Source organism: Molothrus aeneus, chromosome 16 (genome assembly GCF_037042795.1).
Source record: "Molothrus aeneus isolate 106 chromosome 16, BPBGC_Maene_1.0, whole genome shotgun sequence".
In the NCBI taxonomy this organism is placed as follows: Eukaryota; Metazoa; Chordata; class Aves; order Passeriformes; family Icteridae; genus Molothrus; species Molothrus aeneus.
Window position 1 is genome coordinate 12,730,059 of NC_089661.1, and position 14,806 is coordinate 12,744,864.

At 41.8% G+C, this 14,806-nt stretch overlaps 1 protein-coding gene across 1 annotated transcript in view; it reads left to right on the forward strand.

The window, feature by feature from the left end:
- Nucleotides 1–14,806, forward strand: part of SDK1 (sidekick cell adhesion molecule 1) — a 382,240-nt gene that overhangs the window by 260,728 nt on the left and 106,706 nt on the right. Inside the window, exons 15-17 of the mRNA XM_066560719.1 lie at nucleotides 4,430–4,577; nucleotides 5,423–5,563; nucleotides 9,111–9,292. Coding sequence (XP_066416816.1) covers nucleotides 4,430–4,577; nucleotides 5,423–5,563; nucleotides 9,111–9,292 — 471 coding nt within the window. The remainder of the gene's footprint in view (nucleotides 1–4,429; nucleotides 4,578–5,422; nucleotides 5,564–9,110; nucleotides 9,293–14,806) is intronic.

Sequence of the window (14,806 nt, forward strand, 5' to 3'; positions counted from 1 at the left end):
TTCCCTCTGTTCCCAGCCATCCCAAGCACTGTTTGTGCACAAAGATGGCATTTGATGTTGTCCTTGTCCATGTTGTAGGTAGAGCTTGGCCTGATATGACTCTGCAGAAACTCTTTGCTTTCCAAAGACAGTTTCTGTTTGGGGTTTGTGCTGCAGGAGGAGTGACTGTCAGGGAGACAGGGAGCACCCTCCATGAGCTCTGTCACTGCCACAGCAGAGCAATGTGCCTCCCATCCCAGTTCCCCTTCGCTTTCAGATGTGAAGGAGGGACACCAGAATTATGGTTTATTTTCCAGTCAGCAACGCTGTGCAGATTTTGTTCTTAGTTCTGTGGAGTTTGAATGTTTGGAGTTTGTATTTTGGTTATAGGTGCTGAAAAGTAGCCTTATTTTGTTGCTTTTTTTAGCTGTTTTGTTTTGGATAACTTTCTCACAGCTTTAGGAGCCATGGTAGGTTTTGAAGTACTTACCATCAATGAATACATAACAGTGTCTGCTGCAGAGAAATAGCTGAAGAGGATTCAAAATAACGAGTATAAATTTCAGGGGTTTAATTACCAGCTGCATTAGAGGAAGGCGTGTCACTCCACCTGGCATGGATTAGAACTCCTTTTCATTAATATCAATTCAGTAAAGAGATACAAAACCCTCATTTTAATTAGAGGGAAGAAAACAGTGGCAGATCGTGCACATAAATTACTGGGAATATGAACGACTCTAGCCACCTAATTTTTAAAATTAATGTATTTGGCACAATGCAATAATTCTCAAAATACAAGTATTCACAGTAGACTGTGTCTGTGGGTGACTTGAGACATATGGCCTTAAACATTTGGGGGCAAATTTATAATCTAATTTGAAAAACACAGTTCCAAGGAAACACAGTCATTAAGTATTCCTGCCCACACAGAGCCAAGAATGTGAACCTTGATTTGAAATAGGATTTTCAGATAAATAGTACCATGCATTGCTGTCATTTGCACTAATATAATTTTGGATGTTTCATGACCTGTTTAGCCCTATTGCAATTTACCTCAGAATTCCAATGAAGTGTCTTCATGGAGTTAGGAGGGGATATGCTTATTTTATTCCAAAGAGGTTTCGACTGGAGGAATTAATCAAAAAAATACTCTGAATAGTCTTTTAACTGAAGAAATGAATTAAGACTTGTAGAATTCTGCTGAGAACAATTAAGATAAAAGCCCATTTTTGTTTTATTGTATTCTGGGATATCTGTGCTGTGTGAGGTGATGATATAACTCAGAATCATCACGTTGTGCCAATGAGGAGATAATAAAAGCTCCTGTGGAATGCATCTGTACATGCTTAATAAAACCCATGAGTTGTTACCCTGAATTTGGTAGGAATATTCAAATGGCAAATATTGAACCCGTTGATAAATCTTTGCAAAAATCAAAGCAAAACTGCATTGTCATTATGATTGTGACTCAGATCTAGATATTTTAAAAGGTAATTTTTTTCAGGCCACTGCTAGACCTTGTATAAGTCTTACCAAACAAAGGGTGAACCATTTAGCTTGCATTTGGATTTTGTGCAGCATCATATCGCTACAAAGGTTTGAAAGATGAATTCAGTGTATTCCAGCAGTACAGCAAATTCCTGTGTTGCCATCTATGCAAAACCCCCTGGAGAAGGAAAGAGATGGAAATGTGTTCCAAACCTGCAAAAATCAGCTTTCTGCAGTAGATCTGATTGGTAACATCAAATTAGAAATGATTTTTGGGGAAATTGCAATTAATGCATGAACTGTAGGGTAGACAGGAAAACAGAGAAGAAATGCCTCTTGGCACATGGCCAGAGTTATTGAACGCGTCACAAGCGCATCCAAAAATTCATGACAGGAAAAAATGTCATTTCTAAAACCCCGAAATGACATTGTAAACCAGAGAACAGCCTGTGAGATTCTTCATTTCCAATAAATTAAGCTGGAGAGGCAATCAGAGTTAATTCAGAATGGCCAATATTTGCAAGACGACAGACAGCTCAACATGGAAGTTGTTCAGACAGCAGCAATTACAGGGGAAGAGCAGCAGAGCCCAGAGTATGTTCTGGGCAGCTTAAGTTAAATGAAGGATTAGCAGAGTCTGTTCAGTCTAACAGAGACCTTTTTAATAGTTTGACCTGGCAAGTCTTTTGTCACCATGGAGCTTCTCCAGGCTTCCTGGGACAGGTGAGTGACAGCCATCCCTGGAGGACAGGAGAGGCGCTGTTAAAAATGTTATGGCATGTTTCCCTTGTCAGAATTGCTCTTCTCCACAGCGAAAAGAGCTTCTGCACAATCCTGGGGTTGGTTGTGTGTATCTAAAGAGGGAGATCCATTTTTTTGGAATGTTTTGTTTATTGATTTAAAAAAAAAAAAAGACTTGACATTTAAATTTTAAAGATACTCTGCAGACTCAGTGTATCCAGTGCTCCAGGAGTGAGCAAATGCTCCCTGAACCGCCCTCCTCTCTGAATCAGAGTGCCCAGGAGATGAATAGGCTTCGTTTATATTAGTTTCCAGTTTAATCTCTCTTCCTGCCAGATCTTTTATCTTCCACCAGGAGAGGAAAAAGAATTAATAAAGTATTCTACAGATGCAGCATATAAACAGAGCAAAGCCCTAAGGTGCTGAGGAGATTAATAGGGCCTGTTGTTGAATCAAACTGCTCACTACATTGAGCTGCTTGGGTTAAGCACTCTCAGGTGGTGTTTACACTGGCAGTAAACAAATGAAATGCTCTAGGAAACGGACCAGTGCCCAAGTAGCTCATACAAGGGTATTTCACTCCCCTCTTCCATTTTCCTCAGGAAGTTCCTTCAGGCAGTGCACTAGGTCAGCCATACCTTAACTCCAGCTTCCCTTTGCTGGAGTTAATCCAATTCCCTTTGGATTTGTTGCTGTGCACTCTGGCTGTAACAAGGCTGTTGGGGAAGTCTCAAGGGGAAGCCTGTGAAAATTCAGAAGGAACTAAGGTGCAAAAAACTCCTAAGCAACGCTTTTCTAGATGGCACAGGTGTGCTTCCTCTAAGGGCTCTCTAAAAGAAATCCAATGCTCAGCTAAGATAAATTGGCATCAAGATCTTGCAGCCAAAGTGGCTGTTGGTAAATCAAGAACTGGCAAGGACACAGCTTCACTGCTGTGCAAATGTCCCTCTCCAGCATTCCCAGTATTCTGCTGCGTCAGTTTTCCTGTTAAAAAAGACTTCGTTCTGGCAAGGCTCTTACTGGAATAAATACATTTGGAGTAATTTGAAGATGCAGTGTTTATAGCCCAACTGGCATCACACCCTAGAGGACTTAAACTTGCTAAGGAATCTGCCAGAAAAGCACAAAATGAGTGGCTTCTGTCTTGGTGTGAAGTTTAGCAGCCTTCCACATTTGGGACATCTCATCTTCATTTTCAGGCAGACGTTGAGGTGACCTGCCAGGAGCCACGATGCACTTCTGATGAGCAACATGCACAGATAACGTTGCCAAAATCTACAGCGAGCTCCTCAGCAATTTCCAGAAGTGTTAGTAATTTTGAGCAGGGAGCATGAAAACAGCTGGTATTATTTAAAAACGGAACAAATCTTCAAATTGGCTGATTCCGTTGCTGTACTGTTGCAACGCAGACCAAATGTCACCTCTCCCTGGCTATTTCAGTCATGACATCAGGGAGAATACGTGACACCAGGCTATGGAGAGAAGAAGTCAGAATATTTAATTTTCAACATGTTTCGTTTCTGACCTCTTTAAAAACTTGTAAATGTAATTTAGGCATCAGAGGAGCTTGATATGGCAAGAATGCGAACTGACAGCGAGGGGTTTAGAGTGCTGCCAGGGCTCTTTCTACCAGGGAATCTTCCTAGGACAATTAGATTCTATGCTGAATAATATCACTAGGAAAAAAAAAAAAAAAAGACTGCAGACACGTAGAATCAGCAGCAGAAGCTTTCTCAGGTCTTGCAGCAAAGGGCTGATTTGGCAGAGGGAGTCACGCTTCTACACCTGCTTGCAAGCTGGGTAGGAAGATATTCCAAACTGACTGTGAATTTCATTAGAATCCTTCCACCAGAGCCACTCATGGGTGTGGTGGTGTGATGGCCTGCCAAACAGATGGGTTGTGAAATACACAGCCCATCTGTCTTTATCATGCTTGTTTCCTCTTTTATTAAAATGTTAATGAATATAGTTTTTATTTATTATGCCACGACATGTGCAGCATCACTTTCCAGTAGACAAATGTGCAATCTGCAGAACCGTGTGGGCTGACAGGAAGGTTTCTTCTGCTGAAAAGAAACTTCTTCCCAAAGTTCCTCTGAGGGAAGCAAGCACCAAGAGCTCTGAGCAGTCAGAGGCATTTTCTCACTTCTGCAGGGCTTTTGACAGGCACTTTCATCTTTTTTTTTTATTTTTTTTTTCCCCGTGCTAATTTTTCCAACAGATTCTCCCTGGAAGGTTCACCTGTCAAACCTTGACCCGAAGATGACCGGAGTCACTGTGAGTGGCCTCACTCCAGCCAGGACCTACCAGTTCAGGGTGTGTGCAGTCAACCAGGTGGGCAAGGGGCGCTACAGCACCGAGACCAGCAGGTAATGACAGCCAGTGTCTGTGTGCTGAAGGGACAGAGGCCTGGGGAGGGGAAAATGCTGCTTGGGAGTCAAGGAATAAAATAATCTTTTGCACAATGACTGGGAGATGGAGAAGTTGCCACTTCCCAGGTCACTGGAGAGTGCCCTGCAGCTGGCAGGAGTTAGGGATGATGGCATTTGGGGGATGCAGGAGCTCAGTACATCATGAGAGAAGTGTCCTCATACTCCAGAGTATCAGTTGAGCAGAATCTTGGAAATTACATTTTGCTCTTATGCTAAGCCCCAGCAGTTAGGCCGGGCATGAGCACAGCTCTCACCCTGTCATGGCAATGTCACTTCTGGAATTTACCCAGATGTGACAGAGAAGGATGGCTTCATCATATTCAGTTTCAAATGCATCCCCCTTCTTCTGTGAACCAAAGCTTGCTGCAAGCTTGAATTGCAGAACAGCTGAACTCTAAATGGCTTTTTCAAAATGTAGGAGTTTGATATGAAAAATATTGAAAGAGCTGAAAGAAACAATTTGGAAGGAGTCACAGACACTGGACCTGAGCTCTTACTCATTCAGGCTTGTAATCTTTTTAAAGAGTTGTAGCAGCCTGGGTGATTCCAAGAGAATAGGGTTACCTCAGCTGTCTGTCTTGTTGCTTGCTTAACTGATTTCCTATTATGTTGATTTGTTGTAACTATTTCATGCATGTCTTCAGCAGTTTGATCAGCATTATATTTCTTTCTAGTCATCAGACTGTGATAAAAGAGTGGTTCACTTGGAGTGGATACAGGAAATAGACTGTTATTTTTGATTTCTTACAACACCCATGTCCATCACATTCTTTTGTACTTAGGTTGATGCTCCCTGAGGAGCCCCCCAGTGCCCCCCCCAAAAACATCGTGGCCAGTGGGAGAACCAATCAGTCCATCATGGTCCAGTGGCAGCCTCCTCCTGAGAGTGAGCACAATGGGGTTCTTCATGGCTACATCCTAAGGTAAGTCCTTTCTTAACCTGGGAGGTCCAGAGATAGGTCCAGGTCTGCACAAGGGAGTTCAAATGCTGTGACTTAAGAGTGTAATAAAAGCAATTTCTAACTGAATTAAAGATATTAGTTATTGTGTGCAAATGCTCAAGGCTGCCCTTGTTTCTTAAATATGAGAAAACAACTCTTGAAGGAGTCACAAGGGTGCAGCCACTTAAATTCTGGCCTGTCTGTCCTACAGAGTCTGAGGGTTCCATCGGCTGTTCCAAAGAACAGAGGAGACTCACAAAATCCTTTTATTCCATTTTCAAAGGGAAGTGAAGCTCTAAGTAATGCAAGTGTTCACATGGGAGGCTGGTACAGTGCAGCCTATGCAGATGTATATTTGCTTATTACAAGCTCAGCTCCCTGCTCAAAAGGTTAATTAAATTTATCAAAGACACAACAGGGCTCCTGCCTATGGAGGAGCAGCAAAAGAATCAATAAACTTCAATTTTGTGCCAAACAAAATGGAAAGAGGGAATGACAGGTCAGATGCTTCATGGCAGACCTTGGTTTGGTTTTGAAAATCAGCCAGTTGAGTAAGGCCCTTTCAGCCCTGTTTGTATTTATTAATGAGAAACACATTCAGGCAGGTAACAGGGAATCCTGCACCCTTTGAGTCTGGCAGCTTACCCAGGATTCATTGTGTTGGAAAGGGTGATGCCACCTGAGAGACTTTGCAGAGTATTTCCCTTAGGTGATTTTTTGGGACTCAGTATTCACTCCTACCCAATTCTACTAGATTACTGCTCATTTGGCATCCTCCACACCCTGCAGTGCTAGCAGCCAGCTAGGGCCACACCTCTAGTGAGGGAGGCATTTTTTGTGGAAAACTCCCAGCCCCTGACATATTTCCAAGTGATGGTTACATCCTCCTGTAGGCAGGCTGCTGACATTTTTAATACAGTGTCCTCCAGAACTGTAAAAGATAACTAAATGCTGCAGTTTAAATGCCAACATCCAGTTCAAGCTGTGCTCCTACTTTTGCTGGCATGGATGGAGAGGCTTTTGCCATGTTCAGAGTGCTGGTGAGCTCCCAGAATAGCCCTGGGAAGTTCCCTGTGTCTGCAGGCAGAGTTGAGTATGTTCATCTCCCTGTCACCTGCACAGAGCCCCTCAGCAGAGGTGAGCCCCTTGTGCAAGTGCTGCTGGTGCAAGGTTTTAGGGCTGGGCTCAGTTTAAAATGTTTTGTCAGCCACCAGTGGGAAAAGGTGCTTCAACTTCTGCCTGCAGATAGATCCTTGTCCTGAGCCTTGGGTTCCCATCTGCCAAGGATGCAAACATTCTTTCTGCAATTCTTCCCTTCAAACTGGTCTCCCCAGTGGTAGGCTTGGTTCCTCACTTGTTCCCAGGGAGTCTTTCCTAGTCTCAGCATTAAGTCATGGCAAGGTTTACAAGTAGAGACGTTTCTTCCATTAGCCTCTCCACTGACATTAACCACTTCTGTTTCTGCTTTTAGTGCCACGTCTTTCTGGCACTTAATGTGCTTTACAAAGCAATCCCATAGGCTCCTCCTTCTGGCAATCTGTGCTGTTTTCTCCATATAGCATTTCCAATAATGTTTAACTTTGGTACTTTCTACAGTATTTATCTGCATAATTGATCCCTGACCTTGCTAGAACATCTCTGTCCATTTTAATAGTGCTCATATTCATTATGCCTAATCTGTGAGCATTTTTGCTGTCTTCCTGCTTTGTCTTGACAGCAGAGCAGAGAAACCATTTATTCAACAGGAATTTAAGATTATCACATAAAAGCACAAGTCCCAGGTAATAAACCAGGCTGTTCCTCCCAGTTGAATTGTGTGGTCACAGCAATATGCACTAAGAAGTGTTCCTGCACTGATTTCTGCAGAATCAGGGGATAGCAGAGTGAAAAGCACCAGCCATCCCACAGACCCAAAGCTCAAGACAAGCAAGATGCTAAATTGATGGAACACCTGATCTTTAAAAGTGAAGGTGCACTGCACAAGTCATGTGGAGTATCCATCAAAGTCCATGGTGAGAAAAATCATGAAGACATGACATTTCTGAACTGGCCTCCTTCCTCTGCCCTTTTTCTCACTGCCAATATTGCATTTAGGGGTCTGCCCAGCTAACAGCATAACAGATTAAATCACAGGAGCACTTGCACCTTGTCTGCGGGGCAGGAGAGAGAGCATTGCTGTGCTAAGAACTGACTTGCCAGGGAGCACACACCCTGCACAGGAGAGAGAGAGAGAGAGAGAAAGGGGGAGCAAGACATTCAATAAACTCAGCTGAGGGCTGCTATTTCTTTATTTCCATTCATATTTCCTAAATGGAATCACACCAGTGTAGCATTACAAATATTAAGTGTGCTGGAGATGGTCAGGCAAGCAGCAGAAAATAGAGATGTCAGTGATTAAGAAGTCATCTCTTTATAGGAAGATTTTAGAACAAAAATCTCTGGCTGAACACATGAAGTTGTCTAGTCATAAACATTGCACCAATTTTATTAGATGAATTTAAAATGTCTCTGCAAGATGTCAATGAAATTGTTCTGTGTCAATAAACTTTTGGTGATTGCAGAGAAGCAAAGGATGGGTAAGAGTGTATAAAAGTTGTGTGCTGAATAAAAATACAAATGTTTCCATATTTGTCTTTTTCCAGTAATAGTAATGCCTTGTGTCCCTTATTTGGCCTCTGGTTTTTTGATTTTTTGTGAATTAGCATATTGTGAGCATCCACTGTAGCACTTTCCTAAAGGAAGGAAAACAAACAGTATTATTCACATTCACAGATTTGCAAGGTTTGTTTGTTTTCTATAATTTAGGTTTTTTCTATAGTTTGTTGGCCTGAAGAGACACATCAAAGGGGCTCTGTTTTCTGGAATACAGTTTTTACATGAGAAAATATATTTAGTGTTTCAGCTGCTTGTGTCTGAGCAGAAAGAGTTTCAGGATATTTATCACCCACCTGTGTTTGGCACAGCCCTTCTCCTGGAACTCCAGTGCTTACCCAACCCTTCAGTCTCAACTGTGTTCAATCCTTATTTTAATTATTTTCTGAAGTAAATTCTGGTGGAAGCCAGGGGTGCCAGTGGCTGAGATCCCAGGAGGTCAGAGCCCTCTGAGCTCTTACTTTTCAGATTTCAGAAGTGAAGGGAAAAAAACAATTTCTCAGGCTGATTTACAGCAGCACTCTGATAAAAATCACATCTGGGCTATTTTTTGTACTAAATCACAGCTTTTACTAGACAAGCCACATTTAAAAAGCTGTAATTTTTCTGCAACCATAAAACAGGATAAAATACCCATTTTGTCTAGCCCTGAGCCTGTAATCTCAGTGAGATCAGATTATAAATACTATAGCAGTCAAACATAATATGGTCTTATCAGAGTTGCTATGTTCTGATTATTTTTCATTATTCTTGGTAAAATTCTGCTGTAAAACTTTGCATATTGCCTCTTCACAAAGGAAGCTGTTTTGCCAGCCAGGATATTTTCTCTAATTGGTACCATCTCATTAACCAGCTAATTCTTCTCCCCATATGGCAGGTATCGCCTGGCCGGCCTCCCGGGAGAGTACCAGTACAAAAACATCACCAGTGCAGAAATCAACTACTGCTTGGTGAAAGACCTGATCATTTGGACCCAGTATGAAATCCAGGTGGCATCTTACAATGGAGCTGGGCTGGGAGCCTTCAGCAGGCCTGTGACAGAGTACACACTGCAGGGAGGTGAGCAAACCCCAGCAGGATCTCCTTGATCATCCCACAGCTTCCTCAGGGGATGTGCTGCCTGGCAATCCCACCTTAGAACCTGGGAAATCAATGGTCACTTCAGCCAAATTTGATGGGCAGCTTGGAGCAGGAGCACCTGCAAATTTCAAGTGCCTGATCAGAGCCAAGTCTTTGCTCTATGTCTGTTGTAGGAAAAGCTGGGAGTGAAGTAAAAAATTATCTGTTTTGTTGACCCTCGTGGTGACGTGTTGGCACACTTGCAGGTCAGAGTCAGCTGCAGCAGAAGTAATAAATAGAAATGCTGATGAGAGCTGGGGTCCTGGGGAATGGATTTATGGGACCTGTGACAGGCAGGGGCTGAGGTTACCCTGCCAGGAGAGTTAGAGAAAATATTTCAGGGAATTGGTTGTATCATGCAAGATGCTGTATATGCGATACAGGAGATAGAGTGAACCAGCTGCATTAGTTCTGATAATCACAGAACACCTTGTTTTAGAAATATGGAATAAATTGCAAGGAAAGTGTAGGGAAAGAAATACAACCTGTGGAGAAAGGGTTCTGAAGCATGTCAGGAATGATGCAGATACTTTCAAAGGGGAAGATAAAATGATCTTTAAAGCCCTGATTTTTATGCTACAGCTCCTCCACACTTTTCTAAGTGCTTTAAGAAGAGTATAAATTACACCAACAAAAGGATATGTAATTACTTTTTACAACCAGTGTAAGGCATGTTTACACCTCTAGATTGGTATAAAAATCTGTAGGATAATTAAGTGCCAGGTCCTTAAGGCTTCCATATATTCCCATAATTGCAGGGTTGTGCTGGATGCTGAGCACTGGACAGTACATGGGCTCTACTTCGTTGGTCATAAAACAATTATACTGTTTTAAAACCCAGCAGATTTACAGTGCATCAGTTAATTTTCAATCAGGGAAGAAGATGTAGTTGTTTGTTAATTGTTACTAGGAGTAGGTTATAACATGATTAGATACAGTTTGAGGTGTAGGGAGATCTTTAAGAACAGATTATTCATATGCAGCACTAACTAACCACAACAACTGGGGAATGAACTATCTATATTTTGTCTTAGGGCATGTAAAGTCTCACAGTTCAGAGGAGCCTAGGCACACTCAACCTCATTCTAGAAGTATTTATAGCAGACCTTGAAATGTTTTTCTTGAAGTCTTCTCATTCGGCCAGGATTAATGTTTTCTATCCCACTTAAACACCCAAGCTCTGCACAGAATTGGTTTGCCCACAGAATTTGAATCCCTTTTGTGATTATGCTTGTAATTCATTACCCTGTTTATTTGCACATTTTAAGCTATCATAGCACCTTAACCTTCCATCTATTAAGGCCCAGGTTTGGACTTCACACTCTTTTTTCTTAAACCCTGTAATTGACTCTTAATTTCCCTTGATATTATGTGCAGTTATTATCATCCTTTATTGATTGGCTGTCTGTTGTCATTTATAAGGGTATAAATCCTCTGTTATAAATTAGGTGTAGTCAGTCCTGCATTCATGTTAATCAGCAAGAGTGTTTAGACTCCAGGCCAACCTACAATGGCCTCTTTGGCTTTATGTAATTCCTCAGTGCTGGATAGACATAGAAGAAAAACTGGATATTTCTGATTTATTTCATATTGATATTTGCTAATAGCTGTTAATAACTACCTAAAGCATGCTGAACCTTGCTAGGTTCACCAAAGTCATACGTCCTGTTTTAAAAAGAATTTGAAATCTTTTTACATTTAGAGCTGAAAAGGGAGACTGGTTGGTATAAATACAACTTGAAACTGGATTAATATCCAGTCTCCATATGTAATGTGCTACTGTCCAAATCTCTGCTCCTTTATGTTTATTGTAGTTGAGAAAAGACAGGGAAATCTAGTGACTGTTTCTTGCTCCAGAATGTTTTTTCCCAAACCAAACTAGCAGGAGTAAGAAAAAGCCATGTGTAAAACTGCCTCGTAAATCATATTCTGATTTTAATATGAGCAGAGATAAATGTCAAAGACACACACTCCCATCCATCCCCCTTTCCTAGTACCACACCACCACTGCCTCTGCTCTGACATGCACTAAATGATGTGAGCTGTGCTGGCAAGAACCTGTCTGTCTGCAGATGAGAAATACCTCATACTCATCAATGTGCAGGGCAGGCAGAGCCTGGGAGGAAATGAACCCCGGGAGCAGATCAGCCCATTGGCAGGAGCACATCAGCATATTGGCACCTTTGTCATAGGGGGTATTGACTGGCCATATAAGCTGTGGATTTATACCAGGAGCTAGTCTATTAATCCCTTATTAGTCCTCTGGCATTGCTTTAGCCACTGAAAACTAATCAGCTGCTCCAAGCTCCTCAAAAATCACCAGCTTCCAAAACACAGCCAAGCTCACGAGGTGCTGATGGGTCTGAACTGGGGGGAAACTGGTGCATGTCAGAGAGATAAAATGTCAGGAGGCCTTACTGGCAGAGCACTGAACATCCCAGCACGAGGGTCAGACAGGTTGACTGGCTCTAAAATCTTGAAAGTCTTTTCAGAGTGATATTCAGCCTGATCCTTTGATGCTCTGGATATATAGGTCTTTCTTCATCAGAGTTTCTCCAGCTGTTCCTTGCTTTGATGTTACTTTTCACAGGGATTTGTGCCAGCCCTCTGCATAGGGTAATTTTATTTATTTAAGCATTGTCCTGCAGGACTTCTCATTGCCGTATGAAAACCTCAAGTTTCCCAATACCTTTTCATGTAAGAACAGCTTTGTGAAGGTATAAACATCTTTGTGTGGTGACAATATTGTCTCTGCTCTGTCCTGTTGGGCATGTTTGCCTTTTTTTGCAGGTTGATTTGATAAAGTAGCAACTTCCACCCCTTACTTTGGGTCTGTCCCTTTTATCTCACCACTGTGAATATCTCTGAACTCTCTCTTTGAAAAACTCCCACCATGTCTTAGATTTAGGCAGGGCAAGGTTTACAAGTAGAGACTTTTCTTCCATTAGCCTCTCCATTGACATTAACCACTTCTGTTTCTGCTTTTAGTGCCATGTCTTTCTTTTGATGCATATCTGAAAAGCCAGTCTTATGTCCCAAAGCTCACAGATCTCAACATGTATTTGAATGTTGTTTTATTTTCCCTTCTTTGTTGTGCATGGACACCTTGCCAGGCCAAGAAGGCCTGAGAAAAAGCCCTTCCTGAATAAAAGTTACCAGACCAGTGAGTCTTGATGGTGTGGAAAGGATAAAAGCAAGAGGAGTCTGTTCAGCCAGGTCCAAAGCAGCTTCTTCCTCAGGCACTAAGAGATGAATCAGAGAAATGTGTAGAAGAGCCAGAGGAAACCCAGTTAACTGAAAGCTTCCTGCTTTATGTAGGAAATAATCTTGGAAAAGGAATCCCTGACTGCAGAATCTCTCTGCAATCATTCGCTTTATCTCAGTGAAAAGATATTTTCCTTAGTTTTCCCTTGGGTTTTCTTGGCAAAACCACCTTAAAGATCCTCTGTCACTTCCTTTGGGGATCCTCCCAATAGCTCTGGAGCACCCATGACTGTGCTGGGCCCAGCTGCTCCTGTGCAGAAGCAGGTTGGAGTTGTAGTGGCTGGGGGAGTTCCTCTTGCTTACATGTCATTTGCCATCTACTGCTTTTATTTTATTTTTAAATTATTTCACAAGGTGATGAAATTAGCTGTTGTCTCAGAGAGGTCCCTGGCCCCCAACTCTTAATAAAGCAATAAAATCTTGTCTGTGTGAGAGCCATGCCGGAAAGGAAGGAGGCATTTCCCAGCCACAAGAAGCCCAACTCGTCAGTTAGTGCCAAATCTCACACTGCTGAATTTCAGAATTCAGTTTTTCAGATGTGTAGTGTTACAGAGACCATTTTTCCTAGGCACCCACTGCAGTTCAGAGCACAGCCCAGAGCACCAGCAGGGAGCAGAGGGAAGAGGCTTCCCAAGAGGAATTACAGCTCCACATCCCCACTGCTCCCATGGGATCTGCAGCTCAGCACCTCAGGCTGGTGCATTAAAGAAACATCTAAATCCTCACCTAGAGGAAAACTGCAGTTCCACAACCCTGCCTGAGACAGGCAAATTGCCACCTCAAAGGTCAGGAGCTCCAGAGGAGCCTTTTTTCCAAGCCTGTGCTGAAGATCTATATTTAGGAGCAGGAGTCTGGCAGTCAGAAACTCCACGGGATCTCCATGCTGTTTGCACATGGCCAGAGACAGAATAATTCCATGTACACATGCTTAACCTCAGTGCCTTGTCTCCTCTCAATTATCTTGTCAGTGAAACCCTTTTAATGGTTTTTATCTAGAGTGCTTCCATGACCTTTTCTACTTGGAATGTTGTACATTAACCCGCAGTCCCGGGGGCTGAGCTCTCTGCTGATTTCCAAGCACATGAACTTTATCAGGAGGAAAGTAACAGTTGGTTGTGTCTGACCAATTTGATCTGCAGCTCTGAGATGACTCCCAGATGGATCTCCAGTGTGAGATGGCTTTGGAATACTTGCAGACATGATGAAGTGCAGGTTTGAAAGCTGGGAGTGTAAATACTTGGGGATTACTCTTGAAACACCTGTTTGACATTGGCAGCTTCTGTACAGCTTGACAACAAATTTGTAGGAAGAGGACAGGTATCTACCACTAAATTAGAAAATCCCTTGTGCAGACAGCCAAAGCTTCAGGAAGTTACTCTCCATGATCTTGGAAAAGTATTTGAGTTTTGAAGTGACCAGAAGGTCAATTCTGATTTGGCTTCCTCAAACTTCTTTTCTTTTTAAAATGCAGAAGTGCTCAGATACCCAAGGAAGCCTTTAATATCAGGACATAAAAGGAGAATTTTAAACTGGCACTTTGAAGTAAATTTGAGATTATAATGCCAATATTTTACTGATTAAAAATATAAAAATATATTACATTATGCCTTCTGCAGTATAATTAAGCTTATGCAAATCAGATGGACCATGTTCTTTCCATCTTTTAAATGCATTAATTGAGATGCAGATGTTGATGTTTCAATAAAGATAACTAAGGAAGAAATGTGATATCATGATTTCCAACATTCTGAGGTTTTATGTTTTCTGTTCATAATTTTTTTCCACTTTTCATATTACAGCAGGTATTTTCTCTGCTATAACCATATATTCTTGTTTCAGAAATTTATCTCCTAATGAACAAAAAATATTTCCTTTTTAAAAGAAATAACTATTTCATTTGGTTATCCACATTCCTAAAACTGCAGTAAACCTATCCTCAAGTGTTTGCCTGAGCTTTTTGGAGAACTGTGAGGACCACAAAGCAAAACTTGGAGCTTGGTGGTGCTCACCTGATTTAGCTTTACTGACTGGAGGAGATGAATCTATCAGTGATATCCTGGTGAATTTCTGATAACAAACTAACCTGAAGACCTGTAACACAATTTTCTTCTGCAGTAACAAATCTCTGACAGTTACAATATCTGAACATGCAAATGTGCAGGAAAGTAAGAATTTTGACTTTTAAAAAAA